This window comes from Pangasianodon hypophthalmus, chromosome 15, assembly GCF_027358585.1.
Source record: "Pangasianodon hypophthalmus isolate fPanHyp1 chromosome 15, fPanHyp1.pri, whole genome shotgun sequence".
In the NCBI taxonomy this organism is placed as follows: domain Eukaryota; kingdom Metazoa; phylum Chordata; class Actinopteri; order Siluriformes; family Pangasiidae; genus Pangasianodon; species Pangasianodon hypophthalmus.
The window spans coordinates 13,117,501-13,142,910 of NC_069724.1; the positions used below are offsets into that span (position 1 = coordinate 13,117,501).

At 39.8% G+C, this 25,410-nt stretch overlaps 1 protein-coding gene across 2 annotated transcripts in view; it reads right to left on the reverse strand.

Moving 5' to 3' along the window:
• nectin3b (nectin cell adhesion molecule 3b) overlaps positions 1 to 25,410 on the reverse strand; it is a 57,319-nt gene that overhangs the window by 13,643 nt on the left and 18,266 nt on the right. Inside the window, exons 2-4 of one of the 2 annotated variants that reach the window (XM_053240139.1) lie at positions 15,059 to 15,274; positions 7,940 to 8,287; positions 1,431 to 1,730 (exon numbers count right to left, since the gene is read on the reverse strand). In XM_053240139.1, the coding sequence (XP_053096114.1) occupies positions 1,431 to 1,730; positions 7,940 to 8,120 (481 nt within the window). In that variant the 5' untranslated portion in view covers positions 8,121 to 8,287; positions 15,059 to 15,274. The remainder of the gene's footprint in view (positions 1 to 1,430; positions 1,731 to 7,939; positions 8,288 to 15,058; positions 15,275 to 25,410) is intronic. The other variant, XM_034311220.2, reaches the window with a different exon arrangement.

Sequence of the window (25,410 nt, forward strand, 5' to 3'; positions counted from 1 at the left end):
TGAGAAAGGAAAGAAAGGGAAATAAAAAGAATTAAAGGAAAGAAAAATCGAAGAAAAAATGAGACAGCAAGGTAGAAAGAGGGGATGAAAAGGATAAAGGAAAAGAAGAAAAGGAGAGAAATGGATAAAGAGAGAGAAAAAGAGAGACTCTGTGTGACTGCCGTGAGTAGAATTGAATGCTCTCTCTCACACACACACACACACACACACACACACACACACACACACACACACACACACTGTGTGAGGGAGCAGAAAAGGAAACGCGAGTCTAAGGTCAACGATTTATTTGATTCTGACTGCATCGAGGATTTTGGCAAAACTTTACAGTAAAGAAACTCTGATATGTACTTTGCCAAAAACAAACTGCTCAAACATCCAAGAATATCAGAACCACATTGAGTCCATGTTTCGATACGACACTGATATCAGAGTTGAGTACAGACTGACATCTGATCCTGATCTGAGACAGACGTGTTTACGTGAATCCGAGGCGACTCTCTGAAGCTTCTACTGCTGTACAGGAGCTACATTACAGCACTTTCAGGCATTTCTGTATGACTGACTGTCTGTGTAGCTGTGTATCAGTCTGTGTATCATCATAAATTATTGCTTTCAACTTGCAGCTTGTTTTTACTGCAACTGCCCACTGCTAATTAATATTCATAAGCAGACCCCAGAATGATCGATTCTGATTGGTCATGTTCCACTTCCACAAAATAAAGTTGATTATTTTCCTATTATAGCACGTCCCCAAGCATTTCATTCCTATTATACTACAGTGATTTGCCAGCAATTGCGATTTTTCATATTTATTAAAGAATGACATCATAATTTTTATCTGATTATTGTTACAGTTAATAAACAAGTTAGTTCCTGTTGTCACTTACATTATAGTCTCTATAAATAACTGTTCCCTCACCAGCCTCTCTATATTCTGTCTGTTCAAGTTAATAAGACAAAAAATAATAATAATAATAATAATAAAAAATAAAACTCGTCTGAGAAGCGTAAACTCCTCTGTCCTCTAAACTCTGCCACAACTTAAAGTTAAAGCTTTACCTCTGACTTTTATAAAGCCCTGACATTGGAAGCTCCTTCCATAAATGTTATATAAATGTCTCCTTACAAAAACTTGTTACATGCTGATGATGATGATGATGATATGTCTGTCTTTGTTAAACATTTTTCAATCCATTTATTATTATTCTTAGATTATATGCATTGTCCACCATACAAGTCCCTGTGAAAGGGCTGTCACTATAGAAACAGTAACGTATTAGAACGAGCGCATTAATAATAGCCTGGGATTTGCAGCTGCACTACTGTCAGAGCTGCTGTTCTGACCAATCAAAATCCAGAATTCAACAGCACTGTGGGATAAATCATCACACTGTCCAACACACACACAGTAAAGAGGACACACTCACACTGCACGTTGATGACGTAAGGCATCCTGAATTCAGTCGGCAGGGCCGGGTGTCTCACCACGCAGGTGAGGGTGTCACCCTGGGCGTGGCGCGTGGGCTCCCAGGTGTAGTGCACCTGCGTGGTTGTGGTGCCGTTGCCGTCGTTCTGCACGTGCACTTCCGATGTGCCGTACAGACTTGACTCCCAGAAGACGTCGGCCGGGGGGCGGGCACGCTCGGCAATGCAAGTAGCCACAGTGGTCAGGTTTCCTCCATCTAACAGAGCTGTAGAACCAGCAGATATGTACACCTTCGGCTCCACTGAGAGAGCGAGAGAGAGAGAGAGAGAGAGAGAGAGAGAGAGAGAGAGAGAGAAACAAAAGACACTTGAGCACTGTATAGCAGGTCATGATCACATACACCTAAACAATGATTAAGGAAAAGAAGAAACATGTAGAAATCAAGACATGATCCATAAGTTATTTTTCTAGACTAGAGGATGCTCTTATAGGCCAAGTATAGGCACACCATCCCTAAATGCTAATCCTGCTTAGTTAGCTCCATAGCCGTTATTTGCTCAGCTAATGCCAGATTAAAAACTGGCAAAAAAAAAATAAAATAAAATCCTTCCCACAATTCTGGCATTACCAATATTCATCTGAAACAGAAGTGATAAAATGGGGATTTTCTGTCAGAGTGAAAAAACAGTCATGATGACTACTAGCTGTTAGAAAGCTCTATTTCTCATCAGTGTCACTGAGGGCTTTTCCAGAGGAGCTGAAGTTCTCTGTTAAAATGTTCTGTGGAAAGGGAAGTGTGTATCACAGGAGTGCTGAATTCCACGACTAGAGGAGCAAAGTTCAGCAGTCAGCTGCAGCAGTTAAACAACTGTTTTTTTCCATAATATAATGCATTTTTCCAAAAATTAATAGCACATAATATATCATGAAATGTAGCCATTGTAGTGAATGAGAACTTTTAGTGACTCATGACTTTAACTGAACCCTAATCTTACAGGTTAATATGATGCTAGATAATAGCTGTAGAAAAAAAGGAGTTAGCTAGCTTGTGCAACTGTAACTCATGAGCTAATATCAGTTATAACAATTACAGCACTGTGGCAGCTCTTTTACCCCCACACAATACATTAACGCAGACACATTCCCCAAGTAACGCAGACACGTTCCCCCACGTAACGCAGACGCGTTCCCCCACGTAACGCAGACACGTTCCCCCACGTAACGCAGACACGTTCCCCCAAGCAACGCAGACGCATTCCCCACGTAACGCAGACACATTCCCCACGTAACGCAGACACATTCCCCCAAGCAACGCAGACGCATTCCCACGTAACGCAGACGCATTCCCCACGTAACGCAGACACATCCCCCACGTAACCCAGACACATTCCCCCAAGTAACGCAGACGCATCCCCCCAAGTAACGCCGACGCATCCCCCCAAGTAACGCAGACACATTCCCCCAAGTAACGCAGACGCATTCCCCCAAGTAACGCAAATACACTCTCCAAGTAATTCAAAACACATCCACCACATAATGCAAATATATTCCCCAAGTAACACAAACACATCCCCCAAGTAATGCAAAAAATAACAAAAATGTTGAAATTTCCTCTCTAGACCTCTGATTATGGTAACTAAGTGTCCTCACATTAGCTGTTTATTGCCTCCAATATAAATTTTCCATCAGATAGTGCTGTTACGGTTACAATGCCAAGATGACATTTTTTGTTGCTGTTTCCAGTGCCAAGTGAGCCGTGCTTTACACAAGTACCCGTTCTGAATTTAATCACCCTTCCTGCCAAAGTCCAAAGAGTGCTAAAGAGAGGCATAAGGATAGAACCAGAAATAGCACAAATCAGGGGTGCATCCCAAAACTCTAATCGATGACTCTGATTCCTTGATCCTGTCCCAGATCCTGTCCCTAGACCCAGAAATCAATCAAAATGTGCCATTTGAAGGATGAACCCATTCTTAACATGTATTCCAAGGAATCAATGAGAGAGGAGACAGGAGGCTTCTAGATACAGATACACAGGTGCATCCTGCACAGATATTTTAATTTATTTATTTATTTTTATTTTAGTGCATGGCATAAGCTCCAGCACTCCTAAAAATAACTTGCATCAATTTAAAGCGACGCTTCAATGATTCATTAGGCACTTTACCTTTATTCTAAATTCTTCCTGTCCTTGTTTACTTTCCTTGCAACCTTCCTCAGAGGGAGACGCTAAGAAGCAAGTAATGGGAGCAAGGAAAGTAAATAGGAAGTGCAAAGAGAAAAATTACAAATCAGCCCAGGTCACAGGTGATCTTCATAGAGTTTCCAGAATGTTCCCATTGAGTATGAAACCAAACTTCAGTTGGTCGACTGGTTTATGTCTCTTCATTCCTTTCTCCACCTGGTCAGGGTCACTGCTGAACCGAAGCCTATCCTGGGAACAGTGGGTGTGAGGTGGGAATACTCTGCATGTAGTTACAGGGAATCAAGCATGCACACACACACACACACACACACACACACACACACACATTCATACACTCATTAACACCTAGGGGCAGTTTAGGGTTGCCACTCCATCTCTTGGCATGTTTTTTGGGAGGGCTGGACGGAAAGCCACACAAACAGTAACCTGAGCTTGGGGTCTTCTGTTCGAATGAAACCAAATAGCTAGTTAACCATTGCATCAGACCTTAAAACCCCTCCACTGTTTCATGTTAACCCCAGTGTTAAGTAATGAATGATGTCATTGTCTTATAACGTCCACAAACTCCTCCTATTTTTTGGGGTCAGTTATGTGATGGTGAGAAGGATGCATGTCCTCAACCAGGATTTTCATTAGTAACTGTAGATATGATGTGTATCTATCATTATCTTCGAGCCTGGAAAGCACCAAACTGCGCTTTGTCAGCTTGGACAGGATGCGGGAATGACAGATGCGAGGGGAGGACTGATGGGGGGCACGCACGCACGCACGCACGCACGCACGCACGCACACACACACACACACACACACACCCTGCTTCACCGGTAAGCAAGCACACTCCACCTTCCTCGCCTCATTGAGTCAGCTTTGTTTGCTTTTCCGCCCCTCCCTCATCCCAATCCCCTCAGCTCATTCTCGCTCTCATTCCTGCCTGACCTTCAGCATGAGCAGCAGCTGAGCACTCGGAGTTACCACTGAATATATGTGTGCGTGTGTGAAATGTCATACACGCTTGTGACTGTATGCAGGCCTCGTGTATGAGTGTGTGTCTGAGTGTACGTGTCAGAGTCCAGAGTCCACACGATCCTCACAGAGACTCCCTTGACCTCGGCTTATAGAGGATCCCCTAAAAATAGTGGGGCATCTTGGCTCTGTACCTACTACACACACAGACACATACATATACACACAGACACATTACATTCCTTCTGCTCTAATTATAGCTCTTGCGCATGTCCCCCCTCCACACCTTTGTGCTCTATACACTGGCACTATTCCTCAGTTTTTCCTTTTTTTTTTCCCCCCCTTTATTATAGAATTTCTTTATACCATCATGGACTCCCTCAGCTTAAACGACTTGTCTCTTTTTTCCTTTTTCTCATCTTTAATGCTCACAGACACACACACACACACACACACACACACACTTTTCAGTGGTCACCTACATTCCTCTATAACCTTATAATACATTATTTAACTCAATGTGCTCTCTCTCGCTCTCTCTCTCGCTCTCATACTCTCACAGCTCTTGGTGAGTTTTGCAGCAAAGCAGATGGGTTGCAGGAGAGAGGCTGACGTCATACTGTTCCGAGGAAGCACTCGCTCATCCCCCCCTCCACACACACACACACACACACACACACACACACACACACACACACACACACACACACACACACACACACACACTCACCTGTTCATTCTCTCTCTCTCCCCCACTCACATACACCCCCCCACACATTTGCTACCATCGCGTTTGAATGGGGATACATGTGCAACAATTTGTCACGCCACTTCACCCATAATAGTTGTGAGTCACACTCCATCAGTGACTTGGACTGTCTCGGTAGCCTGAATTTTGAAATTCAGGCTACCCAGACAGAGTCTCCCTTCGGCTAAATGAGGTATGTCCAGACGGACACACACTGTCTGCTTTATTATCACTTTCACATTAGGTTAGTTAAGCCATGGGAGCCAAACTGTCGGCTGGAGAGAAACATTTATGTCAAAAGTCATATGTTTGATTTATAATCACCCTCAGCTCCATCTACCATATTGGTCACTGTGTAGGTATATTATTGATTATACCCGTCTGTTGCTATGGCCAAGGGACAGGGAGAACCATAGGACCACTGCTGAGCAGATATTCAGATGATGGACCATTCCCACCCCATTTTCACTCTAGTGAAAGACAAAGCAACAGGTGATCATTCATTGTCTATGTACGTGGGGGAAATGGAGCCGTGATTTCACAGACAAAGTGTCATTTCATTTGAGATTTTCTCAGTTCTATGCAAATTAGTTATGACGTGGTAAAGCAATAAAGGCTTTTATAAAGGCGACTGGCTCGGATGATTCCATATGGAGCGTATGACCCAACATTTCTTCAGTTCCCCACTCACAACTTTGGTTGTAATTTACTGTCTGAAGAAAAAAAATGAAAAGAAAAAGTTGGTTTCTTCTTATCCTGTCACATACGACCACAGGTGTAACAGTATGGCATATTGTATCATTCGATACAAGGCTCTCGACTCAACACGTCTGTATATCAAACAATATATTCTACATACAGCTGATTCAGTACATGTTAAAAAAAATCAGGGTGGAGATTGGGAAGTTTGTAGCTGCACATAGGAGACCACTCGGCTTAGATGTGAATGCAGGATTCACAAAGCATTAGTAAGAAGAATAATGCGTCTCCTTTTTCCAGTGCATGAACTTTGGGCTACTTAAGGTGTAATGCATGGCTTTTGTCTGCTAAGACTGAAAATGGATCATGCAAATATTGTGTCATTATTAAGTTTCAGTTATTTTTCTTCTATAATGTTGAATGTTTTAATAAATTGAAAACCTAAGGCACATAATTCAGGCAACATTTTTTTTTTCTATGTGAAAAATGTATTGTATTGTGACAGCACCACATCGTATCGTATCAAATTTGTATTTTGTGCATCATTACACCCCTATGTACGACCGCTCATTAAAATGTGTACAAAGACACAAAAAAAAAGCTTAGAAGGAAGTAGCAGAGATCATTGCTGCCTCTGCCTCTGGATTATACACAGCCTATACATGTACACTCCTTTGCTAATCTGCATAAGACGATAGTACAAACCCGATCATGTAACATGTAAATCAAACAATATTCACACTGTTTAATGCATTATTTAAGTCTTGTTTAATTAGATAGTTTTAGAAGCTATACTGTATCTAGCTATTACTGTTTCTCATCAGAACTTTATTTAAAAAAAAAAAAAAAAAAAGAAAGAAAAAAAAAAAAACACTGAAGAGGCCATGCCCACAAGAGACAAACTACAAGCAGCACAAGAGACTTTTCCCCAGCTAGTGTGAATATAGGGTCATTAACATTAACAATACATCAGTGTTCTCCTTTCAGAGGATGTGGACGGGGCAGGTGGGGGCTGAAACCTTGTCTACAGCAAAAGATACTCCAGAACATAAAGCATCACTGTGTACATCATTTGTGACTCCTAGAGTTTTTATCCTAGATTTTATTGATAATGGTTAGTGTTTGTAACATTAGTGTTGCATTAGCTCAGTGCTGTGATGTTTCCTGAGCAGAAGCCTTTGCTTCTTAATCCCTTTGTCAGGCCTGGAATATATCTGACTGTAAGTCCATCCTTGAGCACAGTAAGAAGCTTTATATGGAGCTTTTGTTAGTTTGATGACTGCCACTAGGATAATGTTAAATCCTGCAAGAAATATGCCTTCCTATAATAGTTGCATACCCTAGAAAGACTAACAAATGTGCAAATCATAATTAGGCCAATGCAAAAAAAAAAAAAAAGACATTATATAAGCTGTAAAAGTCACAGCAAAAAGTCTTAAACATGGCCAGTAAACTGATAATCTGGTGATAATCTGGGAAAACTCATCGGATGTAAAATAAAAAAAATAAAAAAAGCCTGCATAAAAATGTCTAAGACCTCACAAGCCAAGTATGATTTCCTTTTATTTTGAATGTCACAATTTGATGTTGGATAGCTACATGCTTGACATAAGCCAAATCATTTCAGTTCGTAAACAGATACCAGCTGTTGAAATGTCCATGATGCTCCTACACCACAGCTGGAATGAGATCTTTCAATTCTCCCTTTTCACTTTTGGGGGTAACCACACTTCAATATGCTATAACCTTACTTACATGAAAAAGAAAAGAAAAAAAAGCTCAGGAAAGACTGCAGCTTTCAGAACTATATATAGTAAAAAAAAGTGTCAAAGATTTTCCCAGGTCACTATACATGTATATAAAGGGATCAGCTATGTTTATTACTAAAACTCACCGAGGACGCTGAGGGTGGTGGAGGCTTGTGTGTTGCCTAAAGGAAAAGTTGCAACCTTGCAGGTGTAGTCGCCGACATCTGAGAAACCCACGTCGTCCAGCACGATGGTGGCATCGTGGATGGAGGGCATGCGGAAGGACAGGCGATGCTCGTACTCGGGCTGGATGGAGATGCCGAACATGGGGTTGTAGACGGCCACTGTGACCCAGCCGGACGGCAGGCGCCTCTCCCATGAGCTCTGCGTCAGACTCAGGTTGGAGTCCACCTGAATCCTGCAGCTCAGGGTCACATTCTTCCCCAGCACGCCGCTCACCTTGGGGGGCACCACCACCTGGCTGCCGCACACACCTGAAGCAGAGACATATTATTCAACTATTAGATATTATTAAATTATTATTAAACTTTTACACCATGAGATTCTCTATACTCTATAATACTCCACAGGTTATGATATTATTGCAAGATTGTGACGTTCTACATTTCTAAATTTGTTCTTCAGTTACAGAAACAGTTCTGTTGGCCATGCTTCTCAAAAATTAATTATTATATGGCATATAAATACTAAAAAATCTAATGTCAGTGTCTTATATTGCCATACATTTATACACATTGGTTTATTAGTTAATGGATCACAAAGAAAGTGAGAGAAGCGGAGGCTTTTTTCCCTCCACGCACCAGCTAGCTGTTGCAATTTGTCAGATGCCAAAAGCAGAAAATAAAACCACAGGAGTCCATTTTATAAGCTTGAGAACCTAAAATTAAAGTTCACCTAAAACTTGCTGAAAACCCCTTACACAAGCCTTTTTTAATAGCAGTGTGAAGTTATGAAGTGTGAAGCTTTTATAGTAAAGTAACTGTAGGGAAAGAAGTCAAATAATGCAAAGGGGATTAAAACTAAATGTCAAGGGAGTGTGCTCTAACCTCACTCTGCTTTCTCGATATTTAATCATTTTCCGCACTTTGTTACTAACTCTTTTTATGAACCAGATCATTCTCAGCTGCAAGACACTATTCGGACAGGGTTAAATTTAAATTTGGCACAATGGAGTAACTCCATCATTTGCAGGTGCTTCTCTGTGATTTTATGTCCATCACGAACAGCCATGTCAGTGTTTTTCTCCTTTTCTCCTCAGAGAAAATTACAGACCAAATAACTGGAGTTTTTTTTTCATCTGGACAGATACGCTGGCGATTTTGCAGGCAGATGCCGCCCCTTGCATTGGAAAAGTTTAACCTCTGCTACTGGCTGTATTGAGTTGTCTAGCACACACATCTACTTTACAAATGGTGAAAAATATTCTCAACAACTTCCTTGGCATGGGTCTTATACATCCATCTCCACACTGCCTACACCATTACCCATTAGCAGGACAGAGAAAACATAATCAATCAGAAGAATGTGATCTTGAACTTTGATTACAGGAGCTGTTTTAATCCCAGCTACAGGTATAAAACGACTTCACATTCACATACTCCACAATATCATAAAATGTTTAGTCGTCCTTACGGCGGAAACAATACCAGAAGCTGGTTACGAGTCGTCTGTAGCTGCAATCGTTAACATTTAGTCAATGATTTTTTTTTGTCTTAATTACCCATTAACAAATGTCAGGAATGCTTGCAAAACTGAATTCGGGAGTGTAAATAAATGTGACGAGTTATTAGCTGTAACTTATCAAATTTAAATAAACTGATATAAACTATCAGTTTTCCTCAATATTTTCTTAACTTTGGTGCATTTGAAAAGTAAATAAATCTAAGAACATACATAAATAAATAAGTGAAAGCTCGCTAACAGTATCTCCATGCCAAAATCACACACACAAAAAAAAATAAAAATCCCCAGAGCCATCCAAAACTGCCCAGATTTTGCTCAACCCCCAAAATAATAGCACATCACATGTCCAGTGAGACCACTAGCAACTTTTTTTTTTTTTTTTTCTTGCATCCTTTCCCAGTCATGTGCACTGACTTTTCAACCCCAGTCCCAGTCGTTGGTGTTTTTCACAGTAGCTGTGTTAAGTAGAAGTAATTAATAATTGTTAGTGATTAGAAGAACACAAAATTTAAATACTCCATTGTCATATTCTTTTGATTGGTGCTGTACTTGGTCGTAACTATATAGTGTAACAACAGGCGTGTAAACAGGAGTGTAAATACATGTGACCAGTTATTAGCTGTAACTTATCAAATTTAAATAAACTGATATAAACTGTGTGTGCATGTGCTCTGTGGTTAACAGCAGTGGAGGTACTTACTGAATTCTTGTATAATGAAGTAGCCATGATAAACAATGCTTTGTGCTATTTTCTTAAGTTAAATCTGTGTTCATATTTTAAGAGTGAAGACATTCATGGTTTTATATTTTTGGCAGCACAGACAAGGGAAGCTAAGATGCATGAGAGGAAGAGGTTTTGTTGCTCTGCTCTGAAGTCAGACAGCAGGTTATTAAGGTTTGTGTAGGAAAACAAAAAACAAAAAGAAAACATATTACGAGATATAACACTATTTTTATCTATCATAAAGCTGCAGACACCAGGTTTCCCATAGACATTTAATCTGTCCAAGTTTGATAGCTATCGCAATAGTTAGCATCTATCGGCGATCCTGATGCGATCGTCAGTCCGTCCCAAGCTGAGACAATACCCAACTAATCCAGTTCATATAAGGGCTTTATACACTGGAGCAATGCATGTGTAAGAATTGCTGAACATCTAACGCCAGTTAGCTAGTTGTGTTTTTTTTTTTTCCTCTGCAACTGAGATACAAGCAAGATTAAGAAAAAGCTTTTACATTTAATTTTTTTCTCCATGAAAGAGACCACAAGACACCAAATTGTGTTCTGCAGTTAAGTAGTAGTTAGGCTGAACATATAAAATTTGCTTAGAGAAAAGCCAGTTTACTTGAATGGGAAAGAACACACAGGGAAGGACTTTGCTTCCAGCAGCAGGTAATTTCACTTGACAACAACTATAACTTCCGAAAGTGCAAAACTTAGAGCATCCCTTTGTTTTTTTTTGTTTTTTTAATCAGTAAATCTGTAAAAAAAAAAAAAAAAAAAAAAAAAAAAAAATCGGTAAATGCTTCTATGGTCACTTTTTCCTCAATAGTTTCTTAAATTTGGTGCATTTGAAAAGTAAATAAATGTAAGAACATACACAAATAAGTAAGTGAAAGCTCGCTAACAGTATCACCACGTTCCTGCCAAAATCACCAAAAAAAAAAATTAAAAAATCCCCAGAGCCATCCAAAACTGCCCAGATTTTTTTTCCTTGCATCCTTTCCCAGTCATGTGCATTGACTTTTCAACCAGGCATTTTATTTATTCACAGTTGGACTGTCTGCTCCTTAACTATAATTTTCCCAGTCGTTGGTGTTTTTCACAGTAGCTGTGTTAAGTAGAAGTAATTAATAATTGTTAGTGATTAGAAGAACACAAAATTTAAATACTCCATTGTCATATTCTCTTGATTGGAGCTGTACTTGGTCGTAGCTAATTTTGTTTTTATATAGTGCAACAACGGGCGTGCTGTCTCAGAGCAGTAATGACAGAAAAAAATTAACATGGGAATACAACCACAGAGTTTTCTCTGTTCTCTCCATCCCTCGTTTCCTCCCCCTTTTAACCACTCGCTTCCTTTCCATCTGCTACCTTCCACTACGCTGTCACCCTCCAACAGTCTTTCCTCTTTCCATTCGCTGAACAAAAGTTTAATTATGTCTGTGTAAAAGAGAGTGAAGAGAGAAACGAAGTGAGAGGGGGAAAAGAGGAGCAAGATGAAGGTGGAAGGAGCGAAAGAAAGGTGAAATGCTGCAAGAGGCACATGAAACGAGGGCCACATTAGGTACAACCTGTGTGTTATTGCATTCCAACTAGTCCAACCTTCCTTACACATGCAAACACATACACACACACACACAACCTCGCACGCGCTTCCCCTCACGCACAGGCATTCTCTTCATGTGGTGATGTGGAGAGAATGATCGAAATCAGAGCTGTGTCTGTAATACATTCCCACATCTTTTATGTATCAGTCATTTGCAGGACATTTCAGTCAAACAGAAATGCACACTCAGTGACCCCACAGAGGAATTGTGTTCTCCATGCTGTTGTTTCAGGACTTAATATTAATAAGACATTGCCTTCACACCTGTTTGATCTATTAAACAAGTAATCTCATGGATGAGTTACAGGATTCTTGTGGACATGGTTCAGGAACTCTCACGGAGATGTTACAGGATTCTTGTGGACATGGTTCAGGATCTCTCATGGAGGAGTTACAGTATTCTTGTGGACATGGTTCAGGATCTCTCATGGAGGAGTTACAGGATTCTGGGGACATGGTTCAGGATCTCTCATGGAGGAGTTACAGTATTCTTGTGGACATGGTTCAGGATCTCTCATGGAGGAGTTACAGGATTCTGGGGACATGGTTCAGGAACTCTCATGGAGATGTTACAGGATTCTTGTGGACATGGTTCAGGAACTCTCATGGAGATGTTACAGGATTCTTGTGGACATGGTTCAGGATCTCTCAAGGAGGAGTTACAAGATTCTCGTGGACATGGTTCAGGAACTCCCATGGACGAGTTACAGGATTCTTGTGGACATGGTTCAGGAACTCTCATGGAGGAGTTACAGGACTCTTGTGGACATGGTTCAGGAACTCTCATGGAGGAGTTACAGGATTCTGGGGACATGGTTCAGGAACTCTCATGGACGAGTTACAGGACTCTTGTGGACATGGTTCAGGAACTCTCATGGACGAGTTACAGGACTCTTGTGGACATGGTTCAGGAACTCTCATGGACGAGTTACAGGACTCCTGTGGACATGGTTCAGGAACTCTCATGGAGGGGTTACGGGACTTCCATAGTCTTTTCATTATCATACACTGTAAACCCTAATGTTGCCTTTATTTAAAAAGTCAAGTAATCATCACTAAACACTACTTAAAATGTTGTTTTGTACCCATAAATCAAAAATCTAAGTTTGTTTAACTTATTTACCTACAAAATACATACACTTAAGATTTCAAGTGTTACGAACTCAAAATCACGATTCATTAAAATAGCTCACTCTGGTCTTTCCTTCATGTGATTGGCCATGCAACGAGTTCTGCCTGGCGACAAGAGAACTAAGGCACTGATTGGTAGATAATTGCAAAAGGCGGTCCTCTTCGTCTCGTCAACTCCGTGTTTGTTTACAAAGAAATAGCCAGAGGATGTTTGAGGGAGGATGTAGAGGATGTTTTGTAAATAAAGTTAAATTTTGCTAAAAAGTGTTCATTTCCTCTATTTATGGAGACTTTTGGGACACCCTGCATTTAAGTACACTTGAAAAGAACACAAAGTTAAGGGAACTGAATTATTTCAGTTCCCTGGTTCCCCGCAAAACTAGTGGCTAGCATGCAGCACGCTCACCGCCGCGGCCCGGCTTCGATTCACGGTCAGTAAATGCTACATGAACACTCAGTTATGGTAACTTAGTTAAGTACACTATATGAACACCAAATTAAGTAAACTTGAATAAACAAGTTTTGAGAGAGCCCATTACTCAATTTAATTGAAGGAATGAGTTTACTCAATCAAATGAGTACAACCTGTTAGTGTTTTCAGTGTAAAAAAGACATGCTAGCTAGCTCAATTGCTAGCACCAAAGTTCTCATGAATTTAATCCACTGTATGGAAAAGCGTTTCATGACTTCTCATGTCATAAACAGCCCCAGTTCCTACGTTTCTGAAGGCCATCTTGCAGTGGATACACACCTATTGTTGCAATGCCCTTTATAACTACAGGCCATGAAGCTACACTGAATACCATACAGAGGTGTTTTGTTCCTCACCAAGGGAACTGGCTTTGATCTCTGTTGAAATCGTTGCACTCAAGAGAACCCATCCTCATCTGTGTGTGTTTTCTTTACATGAGAGTATTTGCGTTCAACAGGATAGCCGATAGCTGACCTCACTTGCAGAATTGAAACCAGGCCTTCGTGGAACTGCTGTGTTGTGGGCCACTCAGCACTGCACTTCAAAAGTATCTGGATTCAATCTGTACTTTCCCCGTCTGCTCTGGGATTATCCGCGTCATGTTCCGATCAGCAGGGAGAGAAACGGGCGAGGAGGATGATGAGGACAAAATGAAGAGTCAAATTTAATGGTGCTGTGTGAAAATCAGTAGGAAATGGAGTACAAGAGCATGGCTGGAATGAACTTGGACAAATAAACAGACACACACACACACACACACACACACACACACACACACACACACACACAGCTAATTGCAACAAGCTGCCGGTCAGAAGACGTAAGCGCAAATCGGACCTTGCTGCGTTGCCTGGCGACCGTCTCCAAACATTGTGTTTCTCAAACTCAACACTCCCAATATGAGCAGAGGGAAAGAGTGAGACTGCAGAATGTGAAGAGAAGGCGGAGGCAGGAGGAAAGGAATGAAGGGGACATCCTCATTAGGAGTTCAAGTTCTGCATAGCACAAGCATTACTCCACACAAGTGGTGCAGAAGGGCCAAAAAAGAAAATAGCAAAACAGGGGCACAAAGACACCCAACCCAGGCCTGACTCTCTCCAGTGCTAAACTAGCTATAGAAAGGTTAAAAAAAAGGATATTTGTATTATAATAGGATATTTGTATAACAGTTTAACTTAATTTATATATGTAATGTAATGTTATAGCTGGATTTTATTCACCAAGATTTGGACTGCAAAACCAAACATGGAATCATAGAACACTAGGTCAGTTTTAATTTCAGGTTGGCTATAAATTAAACAAATTCAAAACAAATTTGAGTTTTTTAAAAAAAAAAATCTGAAGTAGTAGGTGGGTCAGTAAATGATATATCTAACTGCTTTTATTTTACTTCTAAAATAGTGCAAGGCAAGACTTGGCCCTTTTTTATTAAAACCGTAAGATGTGGTTAGCTCCACCTTCTCTATTTCCATTGCATGCTGAGCTTAACAACTGGCAATCATTTCTGCCTCTAGGTTTGCTCTGACTGACTGCTGGCATCAGAGAGAAAGACAGTTTCAAAGACAGACAGATAGACAGACAGATAGCGGTCAATAAAGCAAATAAGACAAAATAATTTTACATTCTTACACTGTACACTGTAGCAGAATTCCCTGCTGTAACTGGACTGTATGTTTGGGAGAAAAGCCCAGGTCTTGTCCTCAACCCACCCTGGTTACAACAACATTCTCATCCACCGTGCTCTGCTTACAGCCCCTCGCTGAGCCCCTCACTCCCCACCCTCACCAAGCATGTGTTTGATCCCACTGCACATCATCGCATATCCTCACCTCGTCATGAGATTTTCTAAAAGAAAAAAAATTAACGTTAATGCTAGAGACATAGAGGGGGAAATCTATCATCAAACAGCACACCGGCAGGGAAGAACAAAAGATCTTCAGCAAAGCTGTCTTGCAATTGTTAACTTGCCCTATTAATAACCAAAGCCCAGGAGAAATTAGTCTTCCTTTGCCTGTAAATTTGGCTAAAAATATTCTTACTGATGATGATTTTCTGCTTTCACTACACGAGCCCTAATCTTTAATCCATCTCGGAACATTTGTTTCTCCAATTATGCTTCAGCACCCTGAGAAAAAGACATCGCTACAGACAGACCATGAAAACTGTTTTAATACAAACTGATTTAGCAGAATGACAGACGTCCGTGACGCAATAAGGGCGGAGCTTAAGTTCAATTAACCTCACCATAACAGATTAGATGGGTGTGTAGTGAACATGGCTATACATGGTTTTAAAACGTGGTTTTAATTACACAGGCAAATCTACAGTCTTCAATAAATCACTAGCACACTTGATGTTGGACAGCTAATGTTAGCGAGGCAGTTTGTCTGGCAGGCTTGGCTAATATTGCTAAACTTGTGTTACGCACTTCAACTCAAAGAAATGAAAAAAAGGCTAGTTGTCGTATGAATCAAATTTGCTACTGACTGACCAAACTGTAGCTGGTTATAAACCATGGTGTGAATTTGCTGAGGTTCTAGACAAAAAAAAATTTACAGGAAGTTTATGGGAAAGTCTTTAACCTGGCTTTCCCTCATAGCCACGTTAGCTTGCGCTCAGACAAACAAAAGCCACATATAAAGTGAAGTACAATGTTTTTGCATTCAACACTGCTATATAATGACTTTGCCATAAGGATACACAGACAGATATTTTCCAGGCCTGACAGTGGGATTAAGATCACAACCATAGCTCAGAAAATAATACAGTGCCAATGAGAAACACTAAACTGCAGGGTCTCTTAAATGCAGTTTTTCATGCTGTACATTCATTATGGGGGAAAACATCTGGTACATTAGGCGTTTACTTAAATTTCAACAATTCAATTTACAACAGTTTTCTATAATATAAATTTTCTAATAAGTTATTGTCTCTATAGTAACAGCTCATTCACTATAGAAGCTCCATATAAACAGGTTAAAAACTGTGTAATTATTGATCTGGTGAAGTTTTCTGTTTATTTTTTATTTAACATGTATGGAAGAAGTCATCAGCACTTTATAACACGTCAGAGGTAGAGCTGTAACTAAGTTTTATAAACAATATAGAGTCTTCAGGTCAGAGGGGTTTACACGTTGGGATTTCGTGTTAACATGATAATCTGTGTTTTCAGTCCTAATGACTTCAAGAGAGAGGCCGGTGAGGTAATGACTGTTTATAGCTGCTTTAATGCAAGTGTCATTCTCAGACACTCCACAACATTAAATGTATCTATAAAGGGATAAAAACTGTGTTGTGTAATAATTAAATAAAAAAAAATTCTGTGGTATAAGAGGAAATAGTGTTATAGGAAAATAATCAACTAGTAACAGTAACTCTGCTTTATCACACCACCCTGACACTGATTATTTTCCTGCAATAGCATGCTCTAAAGTGTTTTATTCTTTAAATAAATTACTAATATTTTTTGCCAGAATTTCAAGGGGCTAAAATTGGTAACTACTTCGTAAAGGATTCCAGGAAAAAAAAGCCATAGTCCTATAAAGCTTGCTGAGGACAATGTATACGAGGTATGAAGTAAACACACGTTTACACACGCACACACACACAAAATAACAGGTCATACACATACATAAATAAATCAATAACGCAAGGCAGGTAAGGACAGTGTAAGGAGCCGGTGATGCTGACAGCAAGGACACCAAGTCCCCAGTGGAGTCCATCTATTCCCCATTCTGCTTTAGTCAGCTGTCCTTTAATACACATTCCCCACCTGCAGGGTGTGACAGGCATGTAGGAGTGTGACCATGTGCAGAAGGGCATCGGGGTTATACACACTTTCCGTTCACTGTGCATAGCTGGTCACCTCCAGGCGAGCTGCACAATATAATTGTTTGTTCATCGTATCACAATATTGGCCAAATAAGCACCCTAACAAATTACATTAAAACATTTCTCAATGAAAAAATCGCAGTTGTCATAATACATTGTCTAAACTAAGGCTATATTATAATCAATATTATATCAAATTGCAGGAATTGTCAGTAGTGACCAACTAAATTGTTTGCTCATAGTAACAAGTAGTAGATTAATTTTTTTGTTATTATTTCTAGAGTAACTTCTTATTCACAGGGACTTGTATGGCATATGCTCCACATAAGCAGATCAAAACACGTGTAATTATAGATATGGTGTAGTTTTCTGTAAGGAGATGTTTAATATTTATGGAATGAGTCTTCAGTGTCAGTACTTTTTAAAGACCAAAGGTAAAACTGGAACTTTAAGTTTTCTGATGCAGGAAACATGAACATGAACATCATGAACAAGTAAAATATCTCCATGGTCAGGGAGATCGCGATTTTACAGGGAGATCGTGAGTATCGTGATACTAAACACACTTTGCCAGCTGCACTGAACATGCCCAGGCATGACACCCTAATTTGTTCTTTGAACCAGACTTTAATCTATACAGTAATCTATTAATCTCTAGCTTTGGGGCTATATTTTCATCAATATGGAAATTAGTTTGGTTGCTCCATTCAGTAACTTGCATAATAGTCTTAAAAAAATAGTTATATCATACCCTATTAATTATCATACCGATTATTATTAATAGTTATGTCATACCCTATCATTATTTTCATTTATTATATAAATATGAAAAATAATAACGTGTATTTACAAGTGTAAACAAAGGTATGTCAAAAACACTAAACTGATGTACAAAAATTTGGACAGCACTAATTACTAACTTTAGTTTTTTTTATTGCAAAGCTGCTGCTTGCAGTTACAGCTTTGAGATGTCTACAGTAAGAAGTAATTTGCTTTTTGCAGCATCGTGGTTCAATTTTGGTCCATTCCTCTTGGCAAATCATCTTCAATTCCCCAAGGTTATGCGGATCCCTCTGATAGACTTGCAATTTCAAAATCCTCCAAAAATATTTCATGAGATTCAAGTCAGGAGATCAGCCTGGCCATACAAAGCCTTCTGCCTTTTTCTGGCTGTGTGGTTGGGGTCTGTGTCTTGTTGAAACATCTATCTTCTCCCCAGATTCATTTTCCTGGTTGATGAGATTAAATTCTCTACTAAATTCTCCTCCCGGTACATCGCTCCATTCATGTTACCTTCAATGGTGCGTAATATCTCAGTACTGTTTGCATAGAAGCAGCTCCATTTCATGATATTCACGGTGGTTACAGTGCCCTTGGGATCATACACACAGCCCTTCTTTCTCCAAACACAACTAGCTGAATTATTGAGTTCTATTTTTATTTTATTTGACCAGAGTATATTGTTCCAAAAAAGTTCTGAATTGTCTAACCGCTTTTAGACATGCACCTCTGTGCTTCTTTTTTAGCAGAGGAGTTTTGCATGAGAACAGAAATGGAACAGAGATGATTGCTGTGCAGTTCACTGCCGATTGTTCTCTGTGTAAATGCTGTTCCTGCTGCTTTCAGCTCATCCTGCAACTCGAGTGACTGCTGGCTTCTCTCTTACCTTGAGAGCATGTTGTGAAATCTTGTGTGGCACAGCTGTCTAAGGAAGACTTGTCTTCCACCTGCATATTATTGAACCAGTTGTCCTGACAGGGATGTCCAAGGTGTTTGCTATGGCTCCGTAGAGTTTTCCTTTCAGTGTTGTTTAATAATGTTGCACCAGTGAACTTTACGAAGCTCCTTCACCTTCTCCTTGATGCTACTGGTGTGAAACTTGCATGCACAAGAGACATGTTCTTCCGCAAATTGCACCTAATGTCAAAAGACTGGAAGTATATTAAATATACACTGGAATGCACTGGAAGTATATTAAATAAACACCAAAACTGTCCAAACAATTATTTCTCTTCACTGTATGTGAAGACATTACCGCAAATGTTAAAAATAAGGTCTACTGTGGATGTGCATCACCTTCATTCCACACTTTTTCACCAACCAATCTATGATGGGATAAACTCAGAACAACAAATTCTGTTGGGAAAGAAATATGTGCCCTGCTGTTACATGCTCTTATATAATACACAGTTACATGATCTGTTTCCCTGCATGCCCTGAGACTGACTTTTTGTTCAGCCACAAGAAAACAATAGTAGGATTTTACCATCCGGTTACAGAACCTACTTATAAAACCTGGCATGAACCAGTGAACCACATGAAGTGTCTTCAGGAGAACAAACTGGAGCTATGGAGGAGGCATGGCAGGGGAGCTCTGAGCAGACGGACAGGTGTTTTCGACAGGAGGGATGAGAAAGGGCAGACTTTTAACCCAGCTCCCTCTGTACCCGTCACTCAGACCCACCGGAGCCTAGAGGGAGGACAAGTGGTGTCTGTGTGCGTGAGGACAGGCAGGAGAAAGAAACACGGACGTGATGTGTAGGCCTGTCCAAGATCTTAACGCTACCCACTTCTCAAGGAGTCATGAGAAAAGAAAAATGAGAAGTGGGGGTTAAAGGTTAACTGATTATTGGGTCTTGTAGGCTATGAGAGACAAGAAGCTGAGGATTAGCTCTTTGTTTATAAAGCGATATACAGGCACCAAGGTGGAAGGCTGGATCATTATTGTGTTTAGCAGCAGGCTCCATGTGGTCTCTGGTTTCACATAAAGGAGACTGTATACCTTCAGCTGCTTGAGTCTTGTTGGAGGAATGCGTCCTGGACGTTAATAGTCCCATACCACCCCCCTCACGAAGACAAATGGCCTGGTCTGGCTCCAGTGGCCAAATGGCTTCAACCACACCAGGGGCAGATGACGCTGAGGTGTTTATTTTGTGAGCCAGTGTTTATGTGGAACAGAAAAACAAATCTGCATGTTTTCTGCCCTGTAGTGGGTACTGTGACTTGTACAAAGCAGTATTGTGCACTAATAATTTCTTTATTAGTCTAACTGCAATATGCTGGTAACGTCTTTATGGTTATTGTGATTTAACCCTCTTTTTATCCCTCAGCAACGCCCACATTTTCCCTTCAAATTCCAGTTTACAGGTCATGTAAATATATCAATATCATTTATTGCTATTACTGCCATCATTATTGACACGGCAAAAACTTTGAACAACTTGGTATGACAAGTATGTATTTATGTCAGTGTAATAGTTCATATATCCCCTTACCAAACTTAACTGGGATGAAATACAGGTGGTTGATATGATAAAATGTATTTAGGTTTGTGTCTGGAAAGGAGTACTGCTGCATTTTTATTTAAAAAAAAAAAAAAAAAAAAAAAAAAAAAAAAAGGGGAGGGGAGCTAAAGGAAACCAGGTTCAAGTTCATTGAATTCACAAAAATAAGTAGTTGGATAAATATTAATTAAAAGTTAGAGTTATTGGAGTTGGCCAGTATTGACATAGCTCCCACAATATTAAAAACCTGTATTGAGATAATTCATCAGTTTACTATTAAATAAAGCGTAAAACATTCTAGGGACGTATTGTTATAGGAAAATAATCAAAGACAGGGTGGCGTGATGTGACCTGACACGAAGTGGAGTTACTGTCACCACCCCAAAGTTAATCATTTTGATAAGCATTTTATTCATCTTACACCACAGTAATGTGGCAACTTTTTATTAACTAAAGAAGTCATGGGATGACTGATAATAGTACTGGGAATCACCGATAGACTATCACAATGGCTAAGTTGGAGGATTTAAATGTCTCTTGAAAAACATTATGTCTGCAGATTTAAGATGCACAAAAATAAAGTGTATTGTATTTCGTAATATGTGTTCTCTTTTTGCCAATCTTGTATCCTATATAAACCTTAATAACCTGCTGTCTGACGTCAGAGCAGGGCAACTAAACATCCTTCTCTGATGCATCTTAGCTTCCAGACAGATAAAGCCATGAATGTCTTTGTTAAACATGAATGGAGATTTAAATTAAGAAAGTGAAACGTTTATTAGGGCTACTTCACTATACAAGAAATCAATAATTATCACCCCTGCCATTCAACACACAGCACATGCACGTGTAGTTTATATAATTTTATAATGAGCTTAGTTGCAGCTAATAACTCACTAGGTTTATTTACGACATTGGTTTTGCGAGTATTTCTGACTTAAAGTTACAGCTTTACCTCAGACTGTTAAAACACACTGACACTGGAGACTCCTTCCATAAATGTTAAATAAACGTCATAAATATACGTCATAAATAAATAATGTTAACCTGTGATTTGCCTTGCAGCTAGGAATGTCAGAGCTGCTGCACAAAATACTGTTGCTTTCTTGAAGCGAGTGTTTGAGTTACTGATGCCACGTACTGATACAACAGGATTTGTTTTTCTTTAAAACTACCAGCCTAAACTCCACCAGTCAAAATGAATTTTGGTTGCTATGCAGATATCACACAGTCCAACTAAGCAATACAGCCTGTATGAATTTGGGTATTTCCTAATATCTATTAAAATGTGGAAAGTAACAAGACGGTATGAAGAATATCACTTTTCCTATGCGGTAAATAAAGATCACCATTAATATTAGTGAATAATAGATGAAAATTCACTTTAAATCCAATGAAATTTAGCTTTGCCCTTTTATCAATGAAAAAAAATGCTCCTTATGAAGTAAATTGTGAATTTATAATATTAAACATTGTTCTATAATGACTTCTCAGTAAGGACACATTTTTTCCAGACCTGAGAGGATTAAGATCAGGTCTGTAGTAAAGAATTTCCGCACTGAACTACGGAAATACTGATGGGACAAACACTTAACCAGATTACACCACTGGTCTCTGAAACGCTGTTTAAGAAGCTGGAAAAACAATATGGAAAATAAAAATGTCGTCAAAATTAATACAATTTGCAGGGATTATTCCGGAGTGACTTATAATCTGAGAAATATGGTACTTGGAAGCTAGCGGTCATAAGTCAATTCGTAAGAAGCCCTAAAGGTCAGGCTATCCTCCAACTGTCAGCTCGTTAGTTTCCCATGAGCTGACAAACACGCGATGACAGAAAACAGACCAAAATAACAACAACATGCAGAGGTCAGATGAGCAAGCCTGGTCAATATTCGTGTGTGTGTGTGTGTGTGTGTGTGTGTGTGTGTGTGTGGGTGTGTGTGTGTGGGGCAGCTGCACCGTGGTCCGGGCCGAGCTCTCCTCAGGGCAGCAGCGAAGTTGATGCTCTCACACAGAGATGGCGGTCGGGGAGAGTGACTCATGGGGCTCCATCAGTGAGCTTCTCGCTCCAGTCTAGACCACAGCGGGGCCAGAAGTCTGCCAGACTCTACCCGCTGCTGGCACTCGTGCACACACACATACACAAACGCGCACACACACCAAGCACGAGGAGTGCAAGAAAGTGCTTTTATGGCAGCTAAGCTGTTTATAGCACAGGAAACCCCATGTGAGAGATACTCTTTAATGGACAATGTTTAACGTAAACGCCAGAGGAACAGTGTGAGACATAATAAGAGATTAATGAGTGCTGCTGTGACCTCAGCGGAAATAAAGCCGGGAGAATAATGATTCACAAGATATTCTCCGGATAACTAGCTTCCCCGATGTGCTACTGTGCTGTGACCAAACCCAAATCATTTCTGTGTCAAACAGAAAATTACCTCATGGGGAAAAAAAAAAAAAAAAAAAAAAATTCACAAACTGTAAACCTAATGACGGCCTAAATCACATCCCAAATATTAATGACTATTGGCTTCTATTTTAGACTTTAAGCTTAACCTCACAACTTTGTAATTTAAAACCCATCAGAATTTAATGATCTAAACAGATATAACTGAAACTGCCGTTTGTCATTTCCACGTCAAATCCATAACTGTCTCCTACCCTCATCCCTCCTACTCCCCCGTAATGGAACAAACCAATGTTTTCATTTTGGGTTTTCTTTTCCATCACTCTCTCAGAGGGTAATGTTATTTCCCTGCATTGGGCTAAACTCAGTTGGGACTATGAGGATAGGTCAGGGTGAAGAGAGAAGAGAACAAAGGGCCTTCTCTAGGATGGGGTGCCAAAATTTTTGCAACCAGGGTAGAAGCATTTCTAGAGCCCCTTATGATTGTAGATCGATTTTAAACATACCTATTACACTGTAAAGCATGTATAGACTTATAACGCAAGCTGATGGGGGGAAAAAGTGTTGACTCAATGGTTACTTGGATGTTCAACAGTTTGGGGTGGCTGGGGTCTGATATGGAACCTTTTCTAAATGGAAAACCCTCTGTTGTAGGGCCTTAAGACTATTTAATCTTTCCACCAGAAAGACAAACCAAAGAACCCTTTAGGGTGTTAGATGGAGCTTTTGAACAATCTCTCTCACAGACCCCTGGTGATTCTGCAAGCCCAGTTTGAAAAACAAGACTCCTGTCTTCTGAGCTTCTTAAATCAAAAAAAAAAAAAAAAGCAAGAGCTAAAAATAGTAATAAACATAATAAAAGATAAACTGCTCTAATAATCAATGAATGAGTGACCACTCCAAGAAAATAACCCTTGCTACCCCCTCGATAACATCGTATTGCACAAAGAGCTCTTCCTCTCCACTTTCTCCCACAATGCTATCAAACACCTCAGTCCAAAAAGTGCTTCCTGTGCTCAGTCCATGTATGTCAGTCAGCAACTGAGCTATGATTTATAAAACGTAGATTTAATGTGCGTATGATTTAATGGAAAACGCCTTGTCTACTGGGAAAGTCCCAGTTGTTTCCTTCAGACAACTCCTTCACATTTCCTGTACTCTACACACCTCTGCAACTGCACATCAATAAGAGAAAAGTCGTAACGATCCAGCGGAAAGAGTGTAAATTAGGGTCAGCAACTGGCAGACAGAGGTCTGGATGCAAACCCAACAAATATTTCAACTTACCAAACCGAGCATTCAAAAAAATACTGTAGCAGAACTAATCAACGTGTTGAAAAGTGGCCGTAGCTCAGCAACAACTCTAAAAGTCAGCTCACTGAGAAAGGAGCTTTCACGCACTTCCATAGTTTTTTTTGACTGATAGTGCTTTGTTTAAGAATCCCAGCCTGCACTTGTAGTCACTAGTAGTTTGATTTGTCCTAAAAAGGCTAAGGATGCACTTTTTGTGAAGAGATTAGTCTAGGCTGCTCAGTGGAACGTGGATCAAAATGGGAACTCCTCTTGGCAAATCATTTACCTGAAAGTCCCTCTGAGCTATACGCATCTTTTCAGACCAACTGGTGATATTTCACCTGTACACGCTTTCGTATCTGGCCATCAATAAAACCCTTTAACAGAGGAACTGGGAAATAAACCCAAAGCCAGGGATCATCAATTGGTGGACGGGTCTGAAAGTACTTTGGAAAAAGTAGTGCAGCAGAGACGAAAAACATATTTTAAAAAAACTGGTCATCATTCAGTGACTTCTGTAGCAGATCTTCAGTTGCTGCTTATCACATGCATTTATGTAAATAAACGAATTACAATAGACCAAAGACTCGCTACAGAAATGGAGACATTCGGTCAGAAAGAGCTCAATGTTACAGACTTTCTTAGATTTTTTTTTTTTTTATTTTATTTACACCTTCTGGTCTGTTCACTGCAGTGATGACATGGCTCGTTACAAAAAAAAAAAAAAAGTCAATGACAAAAACAGAATGGTTAAAGACGAATGGACAGAGAAGTAGGTGTGTATTCTCCCTGCTTCAAACCCAATGTGTGTCATATGTTCCAAGTCAGTGGCATTACTCACAAAGCCTAATATGAAGCACCACTACGAACCAAAACATAACCACTTTGAATTAACCAACCCACAAAATTAGTTTTAAAATAAATACAATAAATACAAATAAAATAAACCATACTCAGTACTAGAGTGCTGGTCCATTCTCTTACATCTCAAGAGCATGCAAATAAATGCTCAAGAATAGTCTGGGTTTTAGCAAAACCCAAGAAGAAGCCATTCATTTAAGTAGAGATGGTAATACTGTGGGTATGTCTAGAAAGACTTTCCCATGCTATTTTTTTTTTAAATGAAGAATAGCCCTATTTTAAAATTGTATTTGTTTATA